A 21651-nucleotide genomic window follows, 5' to 3' on the forward strand; every position below is an offset into this window, starting at 1 on the left:
ATCTTCTTTGTTGAGGCGTTTGGGAGGAGTGACTTGTGGCGCTGAGGGCAGAGATGACAGTGAATGTGATGGAATGTCAAAGCTTGCTGGTTGTTTGTACTTGTTTGACATAAAATGGAGCGTCCGCGAATCAGTAGTCAAACAAAGAATGCGGATCATGAAAATAAGCTTGGACTGTTGTAAGACCAAACCATGGATGCGGCGTTACACTCAAACGGTTGGTGATGGACAAACACTAGATTAGATCTCACGACTACACTGAGACGACGTTCACGATATTCATGATTACATTTCTACGAGATTTGTGAAAGAGACATGTCTTGTATTAAAAGCAGATAAACTTAAATCTCATAGATAGCCAACAACTTCCCCTCATATAAGCCCTCTTACAGGGCAGCGACGACAACACCGGCAACAGCAGCAGCAGCGTAGATGAAACCACCCTCACGAGCAGCACCGTTGGTCTCAACAGCAGCAGCAGAAGAGGTAGGAGTAGAAGCGGCGTCACTCTCAGCAGAAGTCTCCTCACCCGCAGCAGCAGTAGTCTTGTCCCCAGAAGAAGCAGAAGTCTTCTCAGGCTTCTCAGCAGTAGTAGTAGCACTCTCAGCATCACCACCCTTTCCACCAAGAGCAGCAGTAGCGCAGACAGGAACAGCAGTAGCGTACTGGCTCAGCTCAGGGCATTCTGAGAGAGCAGACTTGATCTCGTCCTCGTTCTTGCTGTACCACGACAGGATCTGGGAGCTGTAGCTGGCGTAGTCCTTGGAGAGGGAGGCGGGGGTGCTGAAGGAGCAGGGGTCGGTCTGGGGGTTCTCTGTGATGTCGGAGACGATGGCGGGGGGAGGCGTGGGGAGGGTCTTGTAGACGTCGAGGATGGCGGTTTGGCACTCTTCTGTGATGCCGCCGACGGCTGGGGCGGTTGCGCGGGGAGCGAGGAGATCGCGCTTCATGAGGGGGTGGGCCATGAAGTTGGCGCTCACGGCGGTGGCGAGGAGGGAGGTGAGGATGATGGACTGCATTTTGAAGTTGAGGTATCTGTTGAGATATCTGTTGAGATAGATAGACTGAAGATAGACTTGAGATAGAGAGAGTGTTGATGCGGAAGAGAGAGACAGAGCAAGACAAGAGGATCAAGCTCCTTTAATAGTCTATATTCCCCATTAAACGAACTCTCTAGCACACCAACTAGTCTCACTTCATTTCCACCCACCGCCCCAAGGATTCACCGTGTCTCGCCAATGTGATATTAGTTATGGTACCATGTGCCGTGATCCAGTCACGAATCAGCCCTACAGCACACTCAGGGGTAAACGGCATGCTTTTGGCGTTCAATCAAAAGCCTGAGCTGAAAGAATAGCGTACGCATTGGCCAATTAACGTCGCCCAAGTTTGGGGCTGAAGGCTTGGCGTGTGTTTTAGTGCGGAGAGTGTTTACATCAAGTTGAGTCTGAGTCTGAGCGTCGATTGCCGTGGAATGTAGTATTCGTATTGAGTGTGACGGAGGCTGGATTAAGTTCAACTATGGGCATAAAAGGAAGAGAGAGCTGAAAAGGCAAAGAGATGGCAGAGAGGGAGAGTCTGCCTTGTAAGGCTTGTCAAATGGAAATAGCCAATGTCAACAGATGCCGCCAAATTAAGCATCACGCTCGTGGCTTGCATGGCTTGCCCCTGAAATTAGCACGACTGACTCTGACTCAATCAAAAGACGCTCTGAACATAAGCCAAGAATCGGCACAATTCATTCCGAGCTGATGTCAATTCGTAGATCAATGGGGATCGGGGTTTGCTCGGGAATAATATTACATCCTCCTCCACTGTCCAACACCAATAAACTACTCTGTATATACCCAACTAACACACAGTAGATACCTAATCAATTACACACCACACAGATCAATTGCACGTCCCAAAATCACTCTGACAGCCCGTCCCACAATGATCACCCGTACTCCCACACCATCCCGCCCTCGAACAGCATCCCCATCCACTCTCCGTACACCTCGCGCCCCCATGCGCAGCTCCACATCTCCCCGGCGCCGCAGGCTCCGGCGTGTCGCTACACGTCCCGAACACAGGCTGACATCCTCTCCCGCAGTGGTCGCTCGTCCCGCCACACCAGCCGTTCTGCGAACAGCACGTCTCGCCATTGGGCTCGCCTCTGCATGTCGCGCCGCCGTGTCGTGAGCCGCAGCGCCCGTTTGTGGTAGCGGGGAATGTAGGTGATGATGTGGTTGTTGATGTGGGCAAGGGGGAGGCGGAGACGGTGCGGTACCAGTTTGACGGGGCATCCTGGAGACATTGGCCTACTGTTACGGCGGTGAAGTTGTTGCGGTGGATGGAGCGGAGCATGTATTCTGTTAGGTTGTAGACTGTTTGGTATACAGGGTCGTGCTCGATGTGAAGCCATTTGTTGGTAGCTGGACTTCGACCCTCGACGGTGTTATCCCAGATTTGCTTGGACGTGCTGATCATGTTTGGACTATCACGTAGATATCCTTCTGTATCTAGGTTAAAGTACGTGACATGATACCCGAGCTCATTCAACCATGCATCTGTAGTCGTATTGCTGGCAGAGTACGGAGGACGCATGTAGGTTGGGAAGTAACCGAGAATATCAGCAAAGGCAATCTCGTTGTAAATCATCTGGTTCCAGAATTTAGAGCGACTCAATGTTGTGAGACGTTGATGCGACCATGTGTGACTGGCAATCTGATGGCCGTCTCGTACCATGCGTCGAATGAGACCTGGCCATGGTGTATCAGGGTCATTGATAGCGCCTTTTCCAAGGTTGCGACCGGTGATGTAGAACGTCGCTTTAGCATTATATCGCTGTAATTGTTAGAGAGACATTAAAGTGAGGAGGTGACATACCTGGAGGAGATCGAGAAGGTCTTCGGTATAAGTGTATGGCCCATCATCATACGTCAACGCAATATCGCCGTTGCGGTTACACCGATAAATAGCCTGACCATACGGAATGCTCCCAACTTTCGGGCGAGCGACATTCGTTGTATCAGGGCCATTCGGACGAACGTTTGCATCGCAGCCAGGACCATACTCGATCTGACACGAAGGAGCAGAGCAGTAAAGATAACCAGTTCCGCACCATCTTTGAAGGTCAGTACTTCGTCAAAAGAGGAGTGAGTGAGTGTCTTACCCAGCGCTGGAACAGCATTCATTTGCTCCGCAGACTGTTCCATAGCCAGTCCCACATCGCCCAGCCTGTCGTTTGTCAAGGGAACGACTGAAGAGCGATGGCCATGGAGATGCAATGGCGAAATTTGCCAGAAAGGCGATGAGGAGAGTGAATGACTTCATAATGGGGGTTTAAACGAATGACTGTAACGAACGGATGCCTTCTGGCCACTTGATAACCCAACATAGACGACAGAAACATATCTTATATACCCTTTTATCTGTATCATACTCGAACAATGACTTCTCGAGGTCTCAGTGCATCAAAGTTGAGGCGTAAGCCATTTTGACTTTTGGGTAACACAGCATAAAACAGCACTCCTCACAGATTAAGATCGGCTGACGAGACCAATATATTCGCAGATATTTTTGAGGCCTGTCAATATCGTAAGCCACAGAGAAGGGATCATCCTTGATACTACCCTTAAATAGCTGAGATTTTGAAGGTGCTGGTGGGAAATCTCGTACTCTTAGATGAGAACCTTATCAACACGTGTCACAATGGCTTACGAACCACATGCTGTGCGAGAAACGGTATCTTCGGAGGTTTTTTAACATGCAGAAAATACGAGGACGGCCGTTGAGGAAGAGAATGGATTGGCCGTGAACAAAAGGGCTAGGGATAACTGGGAGAGGAGATATCTTGATGACATGTAGACGATAATGAGGCGATAAAGATGAACCGGGAGATGGCAGACTGGAATAAAAGCTCCGTGGTTGAGGGTATAGACGGGATGATTTGGCATTTCCGTGGGTTGGACAGAGCTGATGACAGGATAAGCTTGTTCCTTGCAGTGTGATGAGATGAGGTGTCTCGCAGCGGGACGACATGCTTGGGGGGGATGATTGGTGATTGATGGGGAGATGCAGGTACGTGTTGGATATCACAGAATTTATCGGTTCTTGGCTCTTTTCAGCTGAGGATTCTTGACAGGCATTGTCAAATGGATCGAGTGTAGCAGTGCATTAATCAGAGGATAAGTTGAGTTTGAGTCTGTTTCTGTGGACATCGAATGCAGCTTCGGCCGCTTCGATCAGAAAATGAGAAGAACCTGGTTTGTACACAAGCTGACGATGACCTAGTCTCGAGACGGACGAAGTCTTTGAGCGGGCTTTGTTGTGCATAACAATTGACCTGGGTGCAGAACGACCTCAATTGGGCCGCCTACAAATTAATTGTGAGAAACAATGAATGACCTCACAAGAGCACCAATAAACTTCAACGGTTGATCAATTCACGAAATGTTTCAGAGAACCATAAATTAAACAAATAGCCCTAGGCTAGATCAATTACCATATTACGACATTACATACAACTTTTGAATACCTTTGACTTTTCTAAGCAGACGCGGAGGAGCGCTCAGTAGCAGCACCAGGCTTCTCATCCTCAACCAAGTTCTGCTGATCGGTGAGCTTGGGGTTACGCAAGCACAGCGAGAACGCGATAAGAGGAACACAAAGACAGATACCAGTGATGGTAAGCAGGCGCTGAACGTGCTTGTACGCATCAATCATGGCATCGCGCTCGGGCGAACCAACAGGGAAGTCGATAATGGCAGACAGAGGCTGAGAGTAGGCGTACACAGCGAGGGTCTCGTTTCCGAAGCTGGAGAAGCTCTGTGCAAGTCGCACGGGGAGAACCTGGGTCCAGATGGCGCCGGAGACGGCATTTCCAAAGGCCGAGCCGACCTGGTACAGCGCGAGGTACAGACCCGTCATGACGGCGAGTCGCTCGTGGGTAACGTAGGCCTGGAGCGAGGCCTGCGCGGGGTAGGGAAACATACCGCCCGCGATACCGAGGAGGATCTGCGCGCCGATGACGCCGGATTTGTTGTCGGAGCTGGGGTTGCCGCGGTATCGGATGAGGAGACCGAATGCGACGAGGAAGAGACACGTTCCTGATACGATGAAGACCTTGAAGCGGCGCACCTTGTACACGATAAGACCGAGAATTGTGCCGGTGATAACACTTGCGAAGGAGTAGAGGGACTGGACACGTGTAGCGGCCTTGATGCTGAAGTTGAAGGATACCTGCAGAACGGTGTAGAGGTAGTCGCCCTGCATGTACCATGCAAAGTTGAGCATGCATGCGATTCCCATGGGTGCCCAGACGGAGCGGTCCTTCATGTGTTGGAAGGGCACAAGGGGATGAGGAGCGCGGAGCTCCCACACGACGAAGACGGGAATGCAGACGAAGCCGATGACGAGGGGGGCTACGACCTGAGGGTCTGACCACTTGCTCTCGAAACCTCCAGCGATGGTGAGAGGGACGAGGAGCAGGGCGAAGACGGCGATGAGGAGGATTACGCCGACTATGTCGAGAAGCCAAAAGAGCTCGAGGGTGAGTTTGTTGAAACCGAGCTGCTGGAACGAAGAGCGGTAGCCGACGAGATGACCGGCCTTCTTGGCGCGGTGGCCAACGACGAGAAGGCTGATGATGAGGGGGAGAGAGCAGACGGGGTAGATGATGCACCACATGCCGATTCCCCATCGCCAGGTTGTAGCTCCAAGGACGGCTTCTGCGACATCGCCGCTGACCCATGTGTTGATGATGAAGGGCAGAGCGGGGATGTAGCTGAAGAACAAACGCGATCGCACAGACGTGATATCTCCAATGATGACCTCCACAAGCAAAAGAATCATGGTATATCCAATCTGGTAAATAACCGCACCAGCAGAGTACGTATCCAGATTCTGCGCCACAGCCTCAATGACAGTTCCAATGGTATAAAAGAACACAGAGACACAAATAAGTTCCACGCGACCAAACACATCAGCGATCTTTCCAGCCGTGGGCTGCGCAGCTGCTGCAATGACGGCGCGGAGGGTGTTCACGGAAGATTGGAGCGAGTGTTCCTGGAAGCTGTTGAGCGCAGAGGGCTGGTAGGCGTAGCGCACGGTGCCGTCGAGGCCGTAGGCGTAGGCGATGAGGAAGACGCCGAAGAAGATGAAGATGCGGTCGGCGAGGGTGATTACTTCAGACATGGCCTTGATGCGCTGGACACCGGGGGATGTGATGTCCCGGACGGCGTCGGCGGCTGAAGGGGGGACTTCATGGCCGTGGTCGTTGTCGGGAGATTTCTCTGGGGGGGAGGACATGGTGGATGATTCTGAGCCTCAAGAGGAGTTCATGCACAGAGAGATGGAGCATGCGAGAGAAAGCATGGTGGAGGGGGGGAGGATGGAAGGTTTATTATGTAGCATTGGAGGTAGATCCACAAAGATTGATTAGATAACTTTAACGTGCCGAGTGAAGAACTTTTCGGAGGATCTGATAGGGAGTGGAGGGAGCCTACTGATGCCGCTATATTAGTGTCGTCCGTAGCGTACAGCGACGGGGATTTATGGCGATGATGAAGGTGGCGGAAGATGTCTTCTTAGACTCAATTCTACATTATCCTACTACCAGCGTTACTGTACTTGACTCCATCGTCCCCGTGAAGTGAATTCTGATCTTGAACAGTAAACTTTCGTATAACCACAGAGTTTCACTGATTAGCGACTCCCTTCACCCTTGGCGTTAGTCAAGTCACCCGAGCCCACTGATCCACAGACTTATTTCCCTTCTGTCAAATCCCACGACAAGGATGTTTTTTAAACAGCTGCCTGCGGTTTCGCCGATGCAATGCCCCAAAAGGAAGGGATCGTCTAAATCATCGGCGCTGTCCGCTAAAATGCAACGTTCCCACAAAATCCTTTTGTCTACGGAGCAAGTTAGTAAAAATCTGATAGTGTTCGGATGACGCGGATAAAGACTGCTTTGGGTTAAGGGACAGATTGATAACATGCCACCGTCTCTTGGCTGGTATTTCGAGGGTCCAATTGTAAGAAGCTGTGCGTATTCTTGGACGGATGAGTTTCTCTTTAGGGTGTCATTCCACATCGTCGGGTCCCGAGATTCTCTTGGCGGATATAAAAATTTGAAGGGAATATCCACTGGGCTTGGTCTAGAAGGGAACGGGGCATCGGATATTAGACACGCGACTTTGTGTCAAAGGCCGCGGGATGTGGGTAAATCGCCGGCCGAGGATATGTCGGCCAAGTTCAAGATGTGAAGATATTCGTGGGGTGAAGAGAGGATGTGTCAGTCAACGTGGGATCGATCTGATAACGTCTCATTGTGAAATGAGTGTGCATATATCAACCCACTTGGTCGTCGATCTCAGCTGCATCACATCCACTGCCTGATCCTTCGATTTGTTGTTCTTGCGATGTCGGATGATGTCGGTTTCTCGGTTGGACTAAGCTTGGACGTTGGGTAATACGTTTCTTGGCATGCCATTGAGTTTTTCTTTAGTACTCAAGCCACTAGAGAAGTCTCAGGTAGAGCATTCCAATGCTGTCTTAGCGTCGGGCCATTGTTTAATCTTATCTGATCCATCAATCATGTTGGCCGATCGATATTGAGTTTATGCGACGCGTCTTGGCCGAGCTATTGGCTTGGTCTTACTGCGATGGAGGAAAATTCTGTCTAGCTTGCCACAAGTGCTTGGCCGGAGAAATCTGTCTCTCAGCAAAGTGAAGACCTCTTGGCTTCATTCAGGCGGGCAATCCTTTCTGTGCGACGCTGTATTACTGTGTTTGTCGAGGTGAAGTTGTGAGGATTTTGCGATGTTGGACACTGTGCAGTATTGCTGTTCGATTTGCTAATCACCAGAACAGAGTGAAAAAGATCACAACGTATTCGTAATGACTTATGGACAATCTGTAATCATAGAGTATACTCGAAGTTTGCGATGCAGTCAAGAATAACCATCATCATACCGAGATCTCAGAACAATTTTCCTCAACAGATTTCCTCTCAATAACTCCTGTCATTCAATGAGCTGATTTATTTCGTTGTTTCCTCTAGATTGGCAAATTCCAACTTTAGTGCCATTCTGAAGCTTCATCTGATTTCACTTTGTGACGCTTGATTCTTCTATGGAAGTTTCATGCCAAGCTTGAAAACAAGCCAAACCTCTGCCTAGACAGCAATTCTTTCGTGCCTTTTACGAACCTGAGATTGTAGGTGTCATAAATCAAAGGAGGTTGTCTGATGAGATTGAAATACACTGATGGAATTGTTAATAGCAAGAGAAATCATTCATCATCCAACTGACAAGTTGGTTTGAAATAAAGCATTCAGATCATTCAACAACGTTCGAAGCATGTAATATACTGTTGCCCAAACATGAAGGTGATTAGGCAAAAATACAACGAAGTTTTCAATCGAACTCTCGCTGCTCTGTTTCCTCACTGCTTCCTCTCTGTTTGATAGCTTTGTGCTTGCACTCCTTTCCCATAACGTAGGGTAATCCTTCTTGTCAGGAAGAACATAAAATGAGAAGTTGCAGCCTTGCGTCTAACCCAGAATGGCTATATAAAGTCCCTCTCGTGAGGCAGACTTTCTCATCTCTCATCAACCTCAACATCTACTGGTAAGCCTCAACAACTGCAAATCAATCTCACTAGTTGTTGATCAGTCTTAACCAGATGGCGTCCTCCAGCAAAGACGCGGGCTCATCTCTGTCTCTCTATCAACCCCTCAACAAGAATAAACGAGAGATACGCCTTCTCGAGATCCTCCCCAACACTCCTGACAGCAAAGCCAACTGAAAACTCCACACCGTCCTCCTTGCACCGGATCTCTACTACACCTGCCTCTCTTACATCTGGGGTGACCCCGGCACCACGGACAAGATCATTGTTGATGGCGTCTCACGACAAGTTACCGTCACCCTTGCCACTGACCTTCGGCATGTGAAGAAGCACTGGATTGATATTGAACGAAAGTCAGACCATGAGCTCGACACCTCCAAGTTCCGCCTATGGGCTGATGCGATTTGTATCAACCAAAATGATGATAGTAAAAGACTGCGCCAAGCCAACATAATGGCAGATATCTACTCTTCGGCAGCAATGGTTCTGGCTTGGCTTTCTTCGAGCGACGAAGATGTCAGCGAGGCGTTCAATACCTTTGAACGCATAGTACACATCACTGAGGGGCAAGTTGGACATATCGACTTCACCAGTCTTACAGAAACGGAACTCTATGACATTTGCATCAAAAGAGTTGTTTGGCAGCCTGAACTGCTGTCTTGGCTCATTCCACCTGACTCTGGCCTCCATGGTATACCAGATGGTATACTCAAGATCAGCAAATCTTTGGCAGCCATACACCGGTTTGCTGAACTCAAGTTTTGGAACAGAGTGTGGATACATCAGGAGGTGGTCCTTGCGAAGAAACTGTGCCTTCTTTCCCCATCTCGCATTCTGCAACGTTCGAAATGTTTCATAGCATTGTTAGGACTAGAGGCCTACATGCAGGCGCTGGCTGACATGAATCCAGAGTCTGCACAACGATTACAGATCAGGGCTTTCAAGTACTTGTCCTCTGGAATCTTGGAAATCTTGATGACGCGCTTTAGTTTCCGGGGAATTGCTGATAGACCGCCTGGGTGCGACATGTGGCGTCTAAACTTGTATTTATCGTTGGAATCAGAGGCAACCAAATATTTGGACCACATATACGGCCTCATAGCTGTGACCAAGGCTCCAATCATACCCGACTACAGCAAGTCAATACGTGACGTGACCCTAGAGTTTATGGCATGGGCTGTGCCTTTGTGGATGTCGATACGGAAAAAGGCAACGAAGAGGAAATGGGATGCCAAATTCAAAGATGAATGGCGCTTTGAGATCTCCAACATTTTGAATAGCCACGCTGTTGGCCTTAGTCGTCTCTACGATCTGCCGAGCTAGGCACCGGTATTTTCAAAGGCTAAAAGGTGAAACGCAACTGTAAGGGATCCTACGGAGCGCCGTTCAGCATTTGGAAAAGTCCCTGAGCTATCCAGAGATCTGCCTATAGATGTCATCGGTGATAGCTTATGGATCAAAGGAATCAAAGCCCCGATAATCGCGGGCCCTGAAGAACTTCATAGCAGTTTAGACAGACAATATAAAACTCTTCCTTAAGAGGTATTGAACTGTGAAAGACAGATTTCAGGTTATATACAACAAAAATATTTATGGTACAAGAAAAGACTAGCCAGCTAATCTGCACTGTAGATAGTTTAGTTGACAGAGAGGCTGTAGGCAGAGGTAGAAAAGACACAGTTGGAACCTGACCCATTAGCTTCAGAACAAAAACACACACGGAACACAACTTACCGACGAAAGGCTCAGTACCAGCCTGGAAGCTAGTAGCAACATAGCTGCTAGGAACACCCTGGCTCTTGGTAAGGTACGTAAGGAAAGGAAGAAGATCGCCCTCAAAGTTGCCCTGGTTCTTGGTGGCAACGAAAGAGTAAACGGTAGTATCGCCATTAGGTCCACGGAACAGCTTCCACTGCGCACCGTTAATAGTCAGCGTCGCAAGGGGCGTAGAGCCAGAGTCGGAGATAGGTCCAGCACCGCCGTAGGTTCCAACCCAGATCATGATCTCGTACTTGTTAGCAGCGCCAACAGAGGGAGCAAGCCACAGGTCGTAAGACACATCGGAAACCATGTTGGTTCCGCTGTAGCGCCATGTCCACTTTGTAGGAATGGACTTGATGGCTGAGACTTTCTTGTTGATGTTCTCGAGCGCAACGTTGGAGTAGCTCTTGACGTGGATGTTTCCACCGGCCCAGCTCCATTTGGTAGACCACGAGAAGGACTTGTTCTTGACGGAGTTGAAGGTAGTGCACTGAGAACCAGAGGTAGCCTGGCCGCTGCCCCAGTTGTTGTGGTAAACGGTATATCCTTCAGTTTGGAGGGACCCGAAAGCATCACACCAGGTGGTAGCTCGTTTATCAAGGGTCTTGGAGGGTGAAGTAGTAGGTGTAGCTGAAGCCACAGCCAAAAGGGCAGAGAAAGCAGTAAAGAACTTCATAGTGAAAAGGAATGTAGTATGAAACTGAAACTGTAGGGCTGAATTGAATGGACTAGAGATGAAATTGAAGAGTAGACAAAGCCTTGGCGGCTTCTTTATAATGTTTCTCCCAAAGTATCCGTGCTTCGGAGATTGGCTGCGTGTTTGACCTGAAACTCCCATTCGGACGATATGATCATATCTGGTAAGTTATAGCCCCATAAGTGCCGACTACCGAATGACCTAGTCAGAAACTCCACCAATCACGACTCAAGACTAAATTTCCCCAGCAATAGAAGTGAAGCCGCGTATTCTAGAATAACCGTCTCGTATACAAGGAGAAGAACGATTGGATCGTAGCTGACTTGAACTAAGTAAGTTTCGGAGGTTCGGAGCATAGTGGTGAGGATTTCCTTTTTGATCTATATTGGGATGTAAGTGGTAGTGTGATATGGTGTCTCGGGGTTATATCGAGATCTTGGATTACTATTGCCGCTTTGTTCGTCCGTTTACCCTCCACCTCTACGAATTCATTGATGCTTGTGTTTATTCTTATTCAAAGATCAGCCAGTCTAAACCAAGTCGAGATATACTAGCATCTCTCTATCTTTAAACCGATGCTTGGAAAAATACCCTGCTCAGGGCAAATCCAATGCCAACCGCAAGACCTGAACTAAACGCCGATCTCCTATGCTTCGAGTAATTTTAGACAGATTTTATCTAAGCTATAATGCTAACTTCAAAACTTTAGACACAGTGTTAGGCTGTTCTTGTAATGTGATAACGGAGAGCCTCTTGATGAGCACTGACCTAGCGTTTGTTGTAGTATTCCTTAGACTACCCCAAACAATTATCTACCCTCTATCATCGACTAAAAATTCATACATCAAATGTCAACAGAGGAGCAGAACTCAGATAATACTCTTTCAAGGTTACAAGGGAGGGTGATTGGCTAGCAAGAAGCAAGACTGTTGTTTGTTTCAAATCAAGGGTATAAAGTTTCACTATAACTATTCGTCTTATTTTGAGTTTGATAAATCCTTATCTGCAACACTAGTCTCTTTCCCATAACTCTCACCCATACATGTTTCTCTATCAAGATCGTCCAATACTCAACTGTTCTCACTTCTCAAGCTCAACAACAATCTTAGAGTTGCTGACTCCCTTCCCCAGGATATCCAAAGCGGAGTTAATCGCCTCAAACCCACCACTAACCCTCTCAATCTTTGTCGGCACGAGCTTACTACTTGCAATGCCCTTAGCAAAGAAGTCATGAAAAGCCCATCTGGTGAAATGCTCATTGCCCTCCTTATTCAGCACAGATGACCATGAAGCAAAGTGGCGGACCACACCTTCTGGCAGTGCCTCCGGGCCAAATGCGGGCCTGGTAGCATACACTGTACCACCGCCTTGGGCGGCTAGAATATCGGCGAGTATGCTGATAGTGCTGGGATGGGAGATGGTATCAACGACGATATCATATGGTCCCTCAGCAATAAAAGCCTTGACGAGGGTGTCGCGATCCTGACTGTGGTCGATGACCTTGTCGGCGCCGAGAGCCTCAACAAAGGCCTTGTGCTTGGGCGAAGTGGTGGTGACTACGCTGTAGCCTGCCCGGCGAACATACTGTACAGCCAAGCTACCCAGGTTAGAAGTCCCTCCGTAGATGAGGATCTTCTTGCCAGTAGAAGCTACTTCGTTCTCAATGTCTGGTTTGGGTACACCGGCCGTGGCGCTGATCATGCCGACGACAGTCGTCAGGTTTCCGTTCATGCTCACAGGAACAGCCAGATCAACGCCCTCTGGGACGAGAATGGTCTTGTCCACCTTGGCCAGTGCATAGGCTTGGTAAGCGGCATATTTATCGCCATCAGTTGGGCTGGAATACACGGCAACTTTGTCTCCAGCCTTGAAGTCAGAGACACCCTCGCCAACAGCGACGACTTGACCACCGAAAGAAGTACCGATTACACAGGGGTACTTGGATTTGAACAGATCGTTCTTGGTGATGCTGACCTCGACTGGGTTGATGGCAATTATTTCGTTTTTTACGAGGATGTCGCCAGGTCCTGGGGTTCGTGTATCCAGTGGCCGGACCTCGAGGGGGGCTCGGGCTGCAGGGTTGACGGCTCCACGGTTCTGAAACATTGCGTTCTGGTTCTGGCGAGATCTTGAAATACTCTTGGCGTGTGATTTCTGAATGACAGGTGACTTGGTAAGTGCTGATTGTTGATGCTTGATATTGGTAAGGGGAAGCCTGAGAGATGAGATGAGAGAATGGTTCTTTATACTTAAAGTAAACACACGCTTCATCAACATTACTGCTACAGCAAAGCTCGGATTCGTCGGATTTTCAAGCCTCGAACTTTTTAAGATAGCTTCTAGCATGACAAAAGATACAAGAATGATTCTTGATCCTTGTAGTAAACACGCCGTAACAACATTGCTACTAGAGTAAAGCTCGGAGTTATCGGATTTGCAAGTCTCGAAAGATATAATATTCGTATATGAGAGTTGAATCATAGCTTTTCAGTCTCTCCCTCGCACTTTTACTTGTTCCGATGTGCGAGGCTCTAACTTGAACGAACCGGTAGCTGCAACTCTAATTGAAGAAACGCTTGGGTTCATGTCGGTACCGGCGCAATAACTAGGCCGCCGTGTAGAGGAGGGAGTTCGTATGAGGGGCCAGATAGCTAGCTCGAAGCAGCTCTAGCGTTGGTTCCGTTTGTCGAACAGGAATGGAACTAGATGTTACCAACAGGCCTACATGTTGACTTGAACTACCTTACATACCAAAATCATAGTCTCTTAAGGTGAAGTAGTCCTGATGTGAAGTCTGGTGCTTTATTCTATCCGGTTGGTGTTCAAGGGAAGGGTTCGTCGTTGAGCAGGAATAGTAGCTTCGCGATCAGCTGTGGGAGACGGTGATCATGATGCCTATAGGGGTTTCAGTTATCTGATATTATTAAAAATTCACATATAGAGCTGTTCACTGCACGAATGTGTGTTCAACGATGGGAAATATCACCGTGCCCTCCCAACAGCAGCAAACAAAGAATCAAACAAACCACTCTTTACCAGACCTTCTAGCCGAATGGTGCTATTTTTCGTATTGGCAAGCCACAGATCTATCTGATATGTCCAACGAACATGCCGGCCGCTCACCGGATCAGATGCCGTTTGTCTAGTCAAAAATAGAAGAAGGCGTTATCCGAAATCAACGCTTGCTCGGTAAACGGTTGATTATGGTGGTTTGGGAGATTGTTGACATGGTGTTGGAGGGGAATCTTCCATCAAAGCTTGCACCACCAGGTCTGTAGATGGATATGGGCGGCAAGGCCTGGGAGTTTCATCCTAAATGAATCCTAGATGTTGAGGCTAGCAATGCCAAAAGCGTCCCAGGCCTCTCAAGTTGCATTGATCGTTTTGTGATTCAGGGTCAAGGTGAGGTGACAGGATGTCGTTCTTCTAAATGGATGGCTCAAATACTCTCATGTCAGCACAAACCATCCTCCTCCAGCATTCCAAAAATAAACCTGTTTCCATCCCATGTCTCACATCCTGCAGGTGATATGCACGACAGTGACATTGAGGCCGCCTATCATAACTACCGATTCTGAATAAGGCTGGCGGCGGAAGATGGCCTGTCTAGGGGAGGAAAGAAAACTCAAGACTTTAACCCGAAGTGATAAAAATATTTAGCTAAATTTAGTCTAAGCTTAGGGGACTCTTTACTGAGCTTATTTTGATACCGTATATCAAGGTTCAGTGTTTTCTTGCCCCCCCCCCCAGGCCTGTCTGTCTTTGACCGGGATCATTGAAACCATTGGGCTAGCTGTCGATCCTGCGAAACGAAGAGGATTTGAGGCTGAAGCTGAAGCTGAAGGATCTGTAGCATGGAACAAGCATAAAGTACGGCGGTCCCTATTCAGGTAGCTCTGCCGCTATTTCCACGATGCGTCACTCGCAAGTGTTATTCTCAACTACATCAAAATGGCCAGTGCTTTACCAAAGCTCAGCATCTTGAACCTCATCGCAGCCACCCTCCCCTTCATCCCACCAACAACAGCCCTCCGCCGCTCAAACGCCCAGTTCCGCCAATTCTTCCCAGCATGGCATCCCCTACCTACTGCAAGGCCAACTAAAGCACAACTGCTCCTCCGAAATACAAGACTACCTCAACATATCAAGTCCCGCCCTTCGTCCAGGCTACCGCGTCATAATAGACTGTATCCTCACCACCATGCCAGAGTTCGGAAAAACAGAACTAGCCTCCGCAGCAGTAATTCTCGGCCGCTTCAGCACTAGCAATCCACCTCGTTGGACACATCGCCGCACGATTAAAAATCACCACCGACGCAAAAAGCACATGGGAACATTGAGGAAGGCTGTGGTCTGACTTTACACCTACAGCATGGCAGCCGAAACTTCATGTCAAGGACAGCGGACGACACAAGGGTTGGTTCCTCACTCTCGCTTCAGCGCTGTACGTAGGCGATTGCCTCCAAGCACTCTTCGGAACACTTATCCTGTCGAGTTTGGTATTCATTAGCGTGAGGGACTCTGCGGTAATTGTGATCAGATTAATGGGGAGTGCTCTGTTTGCAAGGCTGATTCTGATTTATGAAGTCGCGGGCTTGAAGACGGATGGTGAAGGGCATACTGCATCTGAGAGCACAATCTACTTGGAGTCTCTTGGACAGAATGAGAGAATCTTGAGAGAATCAAAGGCCTTCTCATAATTATGTACGCCAAAACATGTCGAGGTAAGGTGGGCAGCGCAAGCATCAGCTGTCGGATTCATCAACTCAAAACAATACTCTTGAATACACATTCAGGCAGCATACCAACTACACAGCAAAAGGGTGTCTTGCCTTCGTGCAAGTAGCGAAAACAACTTGAACGTATCAGATGCAAGCTGTCGCCAGAGTAAAGACTGTCGTGTGAATTCGAGGGTAGCATTGTCGCCAACATAGATCCTCACGACCCCACAGGACCAGTCTTCATTGTTGACACTGCGTTCTGGACATCACTAATGATAGAACAAGACCTTGAAGATGTTTTAAATTAACTCTTGTAATGAAATCGCTAATGAACTCGCTATTGTGCTTGCTTCGCTCAACTCTCCTTCCACTTAACAAAGCCATGGACATGATCCGCTAACCCTTAAACGAAGGCACGATAAAGAAACATAACCCAGATATATGCCTGTAGCGATGACCAGTACAAGAAAACCCAACCGAATCCAATCCATACCTTGCCCGAATTCCCATCATGCGACTGGCCTGGGCGACCTGAAGTACCATTTTGGTTTGAGTATTGTTTGACTGCGGAATCGCATTCGGATGATTGTCGTCATTCTGATCTTCAGAGTATCAACGAAGTAGAGCCATAAGGTATAGCACCTCTCTTTCTCTCTCGGACATAATCGAATCTTGGCCGCGTTTCGAACCACTGCTTTTCTGAGCCCTATTCGTCCGAGTGTTGTTGGCCTGCTGAGCACCGTCTGCGCCGGTACTTTCCACATCATTTGAAGGGTTGCAGCCATTCGCCTGAGGATCACCATCTGAAGAACCGCTGACGCTGTTAAGAAGAAATCCACCCAGTAGATCTCTGTACGGAGTTAATGAACCCTCTGCGGTTCTGCGTGACCCTTGTTTGATGCGTGGCTTCGGGGTGCCATGCTGAGGGGCGTCTTGCTGAGAGATATTATCTGAAGGGTTGCTGACATTCGCTTCAGGATCACCATCTGAAGAACCGCTGGCGCTTTCCACATCATTTGAAGGGCTGCCGGCATTTGCCCGAGTGTCGTTGGCCTGCGGAGCATCTGAAGAACTGATAGTGTCCTGATTTCCACCCATTGGATCTTCGTATTCAAGGAATGGACCTGTTGCGGTGCTGTGTGACCCTGGTGTGCTGCCTGGCATAGGGGCGCCTTGCTGCGAGATGTTATTTGAAGGGTTTCTGACATTCGTCTGAGTGTCGTTGGCCTGCGAAGCACTAGCTGAAGAACTCGAGGTGCTTTCCAGAAGATCACGTAATATTAATGGAGCGTATGGACCTGCTGTGGTGCTGCGTGACTCTCGTCTGCTGCGTGGTTTAGGGGTGCCATGCTGAGGGGCGCCTTGCTGCGAGACATTATTTGAAGTGTTGCCGATATTCGTCTGAGTGTCGTTGGCCTGCGGAGCAATGCCAGTGCCACGCTGAGGGGGGTCTTGTTGAGAGACATCATTTGAGGGGTTGTCGCCGTCTGAGCTTCCATCGAGCCGGGGGAATGACGTTATCTCGTTGTCTGGCTGAGGGCCGATTCGGGGAGCATCTGGCTGCTCAGCAGCATCTTGGTTTAGCAACTCGACCTCTCGTGGAGGCTCGCCGCCCTCCTGAGCCTCTGGCTGCCTGTTGCCGAGCCTTCGCTCCGAGCTTGGCCTGTCGCTCTCGAATGATCCGCCACGGCTTGACCCGGCACGGTGTCTTCTGAAGAAGCAGGGGCAACAAACTTTTAAGAAGCACACCATTGTGATGGTATTTCTGTGATGACAAAGAATGTGCTGTTTGTGATGAGATGTGTAAACTTGTTGGTGTGATGATGATGGGTCAAGAAGAGAATGATGTTTGGTTGATGTTTTGGTCAAGGAGGACATGGACGACGGTTCTAAAGTTACTCATGTCACAGGGAGCGCAGCTCACTCTTGCCCAGGAATGAGGTGGAAGCAAACGGGGATCAGAAAAGGAAAGTCGGACTCGATGATGGGATATGGTTACGGGCAAGAAAGAGAAGGTGTATTCTGGGCTCATGTCTATCTCCAGCAAGAGCACTCGCGGCGGTCAATCATCCAATGGATGCTACCTACTAATGGAAGGCATAATCGCGGCTTCTGGGTCCTTTGAAACTCAACAGTCAGTATCAAGCAAAGCAGTTGGAAATTCGAGGGCACTTACTCTTCCTGTCGGATCATGGACCTGTGTGCGCTGGTGTGCACACTCCGCGTTCATGGCTTTTGAAATGTCAATAACAGTTCCACCTCTCTCTCGAAGCTTCACTGACCTTGACTTTAAATGAATAATCCCAGCAAGTCTGGGTAGGGCACCTCCGGTTCGGTCGCGGGCGCGGTGGTGGTGGTAGTTGGCTGAGCAGAGGTTTCGGTGTCCTCTTCACGAGCCCCCATCTTAAGGCTGTGATCCTCTCCGACGACGGTCTCGTCATCATCAAAAACAGCCTCGCCGTCGTCGAGGGCTTGGTCGTCGTTGCTTTCGTTCTCTGGTGTGTCTGGTGTGGCGGCGGCTTCGTCCTCTCCGGCCTTCAGTGCCGACCACGGAATCTCGGTGGAGGTCATACTGGCCCCCGACCCGTTCGGGGGCACAGCAAAGATCACGCTGATTCTGCCTCGCGGAAGTATTCTGTATGCCTTTATGAGGCTGTCGGGGTTGTCTATGACCGCGGCATAAGTCCCCGCGAGGCCAGGGACTTTGGCAACGACGTTCTCCTGGTGCCCGCCACCAGGAGAATTGTTCACGAGTCTGAGACCGGAAGTCTTTTCTGTCGTGACACTGCGAAGTGCCAAACTCTCAACAAGAGTAACTCCTTTGTTTTGAGACTCGGGGCGGGTTTCTTGCTTGGCGCCTTGGTCAGCACGCTTCATGGCCGCGAATCCGGGGATACGGGGGTGCGGCATGTTAACGAAGAAAGGATAAGACTTTGGACTCGTGAAGAAGTTACTATCAGACTGGTTTACTTTGTATTCGCGATTTTCGAGTGTTGAGTGTGTGAAAAGGAGGAAAAGGGAGGTTGTGCGGCGGTAGTTGAAGTAGGGGAACTCGCCCTATTGTTCAGGAGCTCGGTGAGTCTCCCACAAAAACACCGTACTAGAGCTCGCAACTGGCACGCAGCTGCCCAACAAATCTCAGCAGCAACAATAGAAAGCGTGAAATACGATTCATTACGCCTGGTCAAGCTGTGTAGACGAGAACAATGAACTCTCAATAAAAACAGTTCCTTGCTGTCGCTTCAGCTTCATGGGCTGTTCTCGTGAACAGATACCAAGTTCAGGAGCCCAAAGATCCTTGGAAAGGGACAAGCCCTTGAAGATGCTTCCTGTACTTCGTCCATCCTGTTACCCTGCCTCGCAGCGAAATCACTACACTTCATCTCCAACCACAAGGCCGCATTCTTCTTTCCATCTTTGGAGACGCCCATCCGACACTCCCACCCAGTTGGTGCCTCACCATCTACCGCATCTTGGACTTGGGAGTGGCCTCAAGTCCAAGAGTGACCTTGACAATAACTGTACGTTCCACAACAACGAAACTTGAGGATGGTCAAAGAGTACTAAAGTTATATTACGGTATTCTCTGTTCTACAGCTCCTGGTGATCGAAGAGCACCCCATTCTCCTCTCTGAGCCGGGTGGTTCCAAATTTAGTTTTCCAAAACTCATCGTTATTCTCCTTATCCCGACGCGGCTGCCACCTCCGAGCCAGTTCCATGGCTATTTCGAATTCCACCCATACTTGATCAGGAATCCAAGTCCAGTTACAAACAGTGGTCCCTCCGTCTCCCAAGCGCTTCAAATGCGTATAAACACCATACGCCCTCTTTTCGTGCTTGAAGATGTAGTTCCAATCGATCACTGCAAGATTTAGATTGGGGCTGAAACGTTTCTTGGTCATAAAGTCGTACAGCTTGGGCAGCTCACCCCCTTGCAATTTCTTGCTGGGCTTGGATGCATAAGCCACTTGCTGTGAATATGCGCGCAGCAGGTCTCGGGATATCTCGTTATAGTTGTGGTCATTCACAGATTCCTGAAACTTGCCCAATTCCTCCACTTCCATTTCGTTCGCGCGTAGGATTCTGTCGATAGTCCCACTGAATTTCGACACCCATGCGGATACAGCCGTGAGAACCCGGATGCTACTATCAGCCAAAGGGGTGGTGAAACGAGGGGACGGTAGGTCGTTGTCATCGGCATCGATCATGCCCCCTAGGCCTGCGGTTGCCCATAGAGTGCTGCGACGTACCCACTCGCCGGCGTCGCATACCTGGGAGCATTCGTTTAAGCATCCTCTTATTTTTATCATGGTTTCCGAGTCAAGTTTCTGGACATGGAGCAGTTCCAGAGGTTCATTTGCTGCTGCTAACATCGGGGCAAGGTGTACCTTTAGCATGGCGATCAAGGAGCTTGTATCCAGGCTGAGGAAATGAGCGACACGCGAGTCGTAATTGACCTGTGGCAAAATAGCATAGAGTGCGTCGCCGTTGCTTGTTCTTGGCCGTAATTTGGAACTTTCGGGTATGACTTCATCACTTATCGTGATTCCTGAGAAGAGAAAGCGAATACGAGCAAGACTGAAAACATCATCTTTCTCTTGAACAACATTCAACAAGTCCCAAATGGTCCGAGGCCATTCCATATAATCATAGAGGGCAATCACGAACCCTTCGGCGTGTTCATTTCGGATTTTCAATCGTCGTTCTTTCGCGCGATGCTTGGTGAAGTGATCAAGGCACAGAATATCGGGAGGATGATAACTCTGAACCCGGAAACGCCAAGACAACTGCTGAAGTTCTTCCGACTCTGAGATCCACAGAAATGTGTGCAGTAGCTGACGAGAGCGGCGATCGAAGATGAGTCGAGGGACCGTAGGACTCGCAAAAATGCTGACAGTGTAGTAGGAGGGCAAGCGTTCTGCTAATCTGAAGTCTGCATTCAGATGAAGCATTTGTAGCTCGACTCCGGGGTCTTTCAAAGCTGATGGGATCGTATCATAGTTCCCCTTTGAGGTGGATGCTGTGATCCAAGGATCCCATTGTGATGGCTCAGTGTTCCGTTCATCCAGGTCCGCAGCATCATGCATTGCGTCCCGAAAACGCAGGCATAGACTCCCAGTGTCATTAGACGCTGTACCATACTCAAGCAGATTCGAGGGTAGGTCCTTGAGAACCACAGGGTTTGCTGGCAGGGGTTCAGATTTTGTAAGCAAGAATTCGGAAATACTCCCCCAGGCGCCGAGGGCACCAAGGTATTGCTGAAACAGCCGTCTCGTGACTGGGTGGATTGGTTCCCACGATACAGTTGCCACCTTGATATGCACGGCACTTTGGTTTGTTGCTTTGTGCACGGCGAATGTCGTGATGGCAGCCAATGCTAGGGCATAATCCGCCGAATAGTCAGGGTCAGCCTCAAGGAGAAAGATTATCCGACCTGACTGATGGGGCATTTCCTCCTATCTCCCTTCCCGGTAGCCGATCTTGAGATATTCTAATGTTTCCTGGTATGTTTGAGCCTTCAGCTCAGGTTGATGTTGATCTTTCTCGAGTTTATGGTCCGGTGACCAAGACCCTTGACCTTGGACCACTGCATTCCTCTTGAAGCCGGGAAGAACCTGAATAATAGTGGTACGGCGATGATCAAGAATTCGACGCGAATCGAGGATTCGCCTTGGTAGTTTGATTGCCTTGCCTGAGCCTGGAGGCCCCTCGATATGAGCAAAGGTCAGGCGTAGGTTTGGATCGTCGTCAATGACCCATTTGGTAAGGTCTTCAAGCCGCCAATTGACTTGCATGGTTGTGATAAGAGGGTAGAAAATAGATGTGCTTGGGTAGAATGTGATGGGGATTATTGA

At 49.2% G+C, this 21651-nt stretch overlaps 11 protein-coding genes across 11 annotated transcripts; 2 read left to right on the forward strand and 9 right to left on the reverse strand.

Moving 5' to 3' along the window:
• Positions 1–222: 222 nt before the first annotated feature.
• Positions 223–1532, reverse strand: FVEG_04456 (hypothetical protein). The gene has a single exon (XM_018892237.1). The coding sequence runs from the start codon at positions 1017–1019 to the stop codon at positions 387–389; it is 633 nt and encodes a 210-aa protein (XP_018748899.1). The 5' UTR covers positions 1020–1532; the 3' UTR covers positions 223–386.
• Positions 1533–1758: 226 nt separating this feature from the next.
• FVEG_04457 (hypothetical protein) lies at positions 1759–3318 on the reverse strand (the record flags this gene model as incomplete). The annotated part of the gene is made up of 3 exons (XM_018892238.1): positions 1759–2829; positions 2872–3109; positions 3158–3318. 3 exons carry the CDS (start codon positions 3316–3318, stop codon positions 1894–1896), a joined length of 1335 nt encoding a protein of 444 aa, XP_018748900.1. The 3' UTR covers positions 1759–1893.
• Positions 3319–4418: 1100 nt separating this feature from the next.
• Positions 4419–6335, reverse strand: FVEG_04458 (MFS transporter, SIT family, siderophore-iron:H+ symporter). The gene is made up of 2 exons (XM_018892239.1): positions 4523–6335; positions 4419–4471 (listed from the first exon to the last, which is right to left on the reverse strand). Exon 1 carries the CDS (start codon positions 6292–6294, stop codon positions 4534–4536), a length of 1761 nt encoding a protein of 586 aa, XP_018748901.1. The 5' UTR covers positions 6295–6335; the 3' UTR covers positions 4419–4471; positions 4523–4533.
• Positions 6336–8670: 2335 nt separating this feature from the next.
• FVEG_04459 (hypothetical protein) lies at positions 8671–8793 on the forward strand (the record flags this gene model as incomplete). The annotated part of the gene is made up of 1 exon (XM_018892240.1): positions 8671–8793. The coding sequence occupies one exon, from the start codon at positions 8671–8673 to the stop codon at positions 8791–8793; it is 123 nt and encodes a 40-aa protein (XP_018748902.1).
• A 98-nt stretch (positions 8794–8891) lies between these two features.
• Positions 8892–10136, forward strand: FVEG_15483 (hypothetical protein). Its single transcript, XM_018904611.1, has one exon. It carries the CDS (start codon positions 9070–9072, stop codon positions 9937–9939), a length of 870 nt encoding a protein of 289 aa, XP_018748903.1. The 5' UTR covers positions 8892–9069; the 3' UTR covers positions 9940–10136.
• A 117-nt stretch (positions 10137–10253) lies between these two features.
• FVEG_04460 (murein transglycosylase) lies at positions 10254–11084 on the reverse strand (the record flags this gene model as incomplete). The annotated part of the gene is made up of 2 exons (XM_018892241.1): positions 10351–11084; positions 10254–10303 (listed from the first exon to the last, which is right to left on the reverse strand). Exons 1-2 carry the CDS (start codon positions 11051–11053, stop codon positions 10254–10256), a joined length of 753 nt encoding a protein of 250 aa, XP_018748904.1. The 5' UTR covers positions 11054–11084.
• A 1070-nt stretch (positions 11085–12154) lies between these two features.
• FVEG_04461 (hypothetical protein) lies at positions 12155–13180 on the reverse strand (the record flags this gene model as incomplete). The annotated part of the gene is made up of 1 exon (XM_018892242.1): positions 12155–13180. One exon carries the CDS (start codon positions 13178–13180, stop codon positions 12155–12157), a length of 1026 nt encoding a protein of 341 aa, XP_018748905.1.
• Positions 13181–16407: 3227 nt separating this feature from the next.
• Positions 16408–17547, reverse strand: FVEG_04462 (hypothetical protein; the record flags this gene model as incomplete). Its single annotated transcript, XM_018892243.1, has 1 exon — positions 16408–17547. One exon carries the CDS (start codon positions 17545–17547, stop codon positions 16408–16410), a length of 1140 nt encoding a protein of 379 aa, XP_018748906.1.
• A 537-nt stretch (positions 17548–18084) lies between these two features.
• On the reverse strand, positions 18085–18705 carry FVEG_04463 (hypothetical protein; the record flags this gene model as incomplete). Its single annotated transcript, XM_018892244.1, has 1 exon — positions 18085–18705. One exon carries the CDS (start codon positions 18703–18705, stop codon positions 18085–18087), a length of 621 nt encoding a protein of 206 aa, XP_018748907.1.
• Positions 18706–19386: 681 nt separating this feature from the next.
• On the reverse strand, positions 19387–21246 carry FVEG_04464 (hypothetical protein; the record flags this gene model as incomplete). The annotated part of the gene is made up of 1 exon (XM_018892245.1): positions 19387–21246. One exon carries the CDS (start codon positions 21244–21246, stop codon positions 19387–19389), a length of 1860 nt encoding a protein of 619 aa, XP_018748908.1.
• A 6-nt stretch (positions 21247–21252) lies between these two features.
• On the reverse strand, positions 21253–21591 carry FVEG_15484 (hypothetical protein; the record flags this gene model as incomplete). Its single annotated transcript, XM_018904612.1, has 1 exon — positions 21253–21591. The coding sequence occupies one exon, from the start codon at positions 21589–21591 to the stop codon at positions 21253–21255; it is 339 nt and encodes a 112-aa protein (XP_018748909.1).
• Between the last annotated feature and the right edge of the window lie 60 nt (positions 21592–21651).

Source organism: Fusarium verticillioides, chromosome 4, assembly GCF_000149555.1.
Source record: "Fusarium verticillioides 7600 chromosome 4, whole genome shotgun sequence".
NCBI lineage: Eukaryota > Fungi > Ascomycota > Sordariomycetes > Hypocreales > Nectriaceae > Fusarium > Fusarium verticillioides.

Coding starts and splice junctions, on each gene's coding strand:
- FVEG_04456 (XM_018892237.1), bottom strand. CDS start 1,019: ATGCAGTCCATCATCCTCACCTCCCTCCTCGCCACCGCCGTGAGCGCC.
- FVEG_04458 (XM_018892239.1), bottom strand. CDS start 6,294: ATGTCCTCCCCCCCAGAGAAATCTCCCGACAACGACCACGGCCATGAA.
- FVEG_15483 (XM_018904611.1), top strand. CDS start 9,070: ATGGCAGATATCTACTCTTCGGCAGCAATGGTTCTGGCTTGGCTTTCT.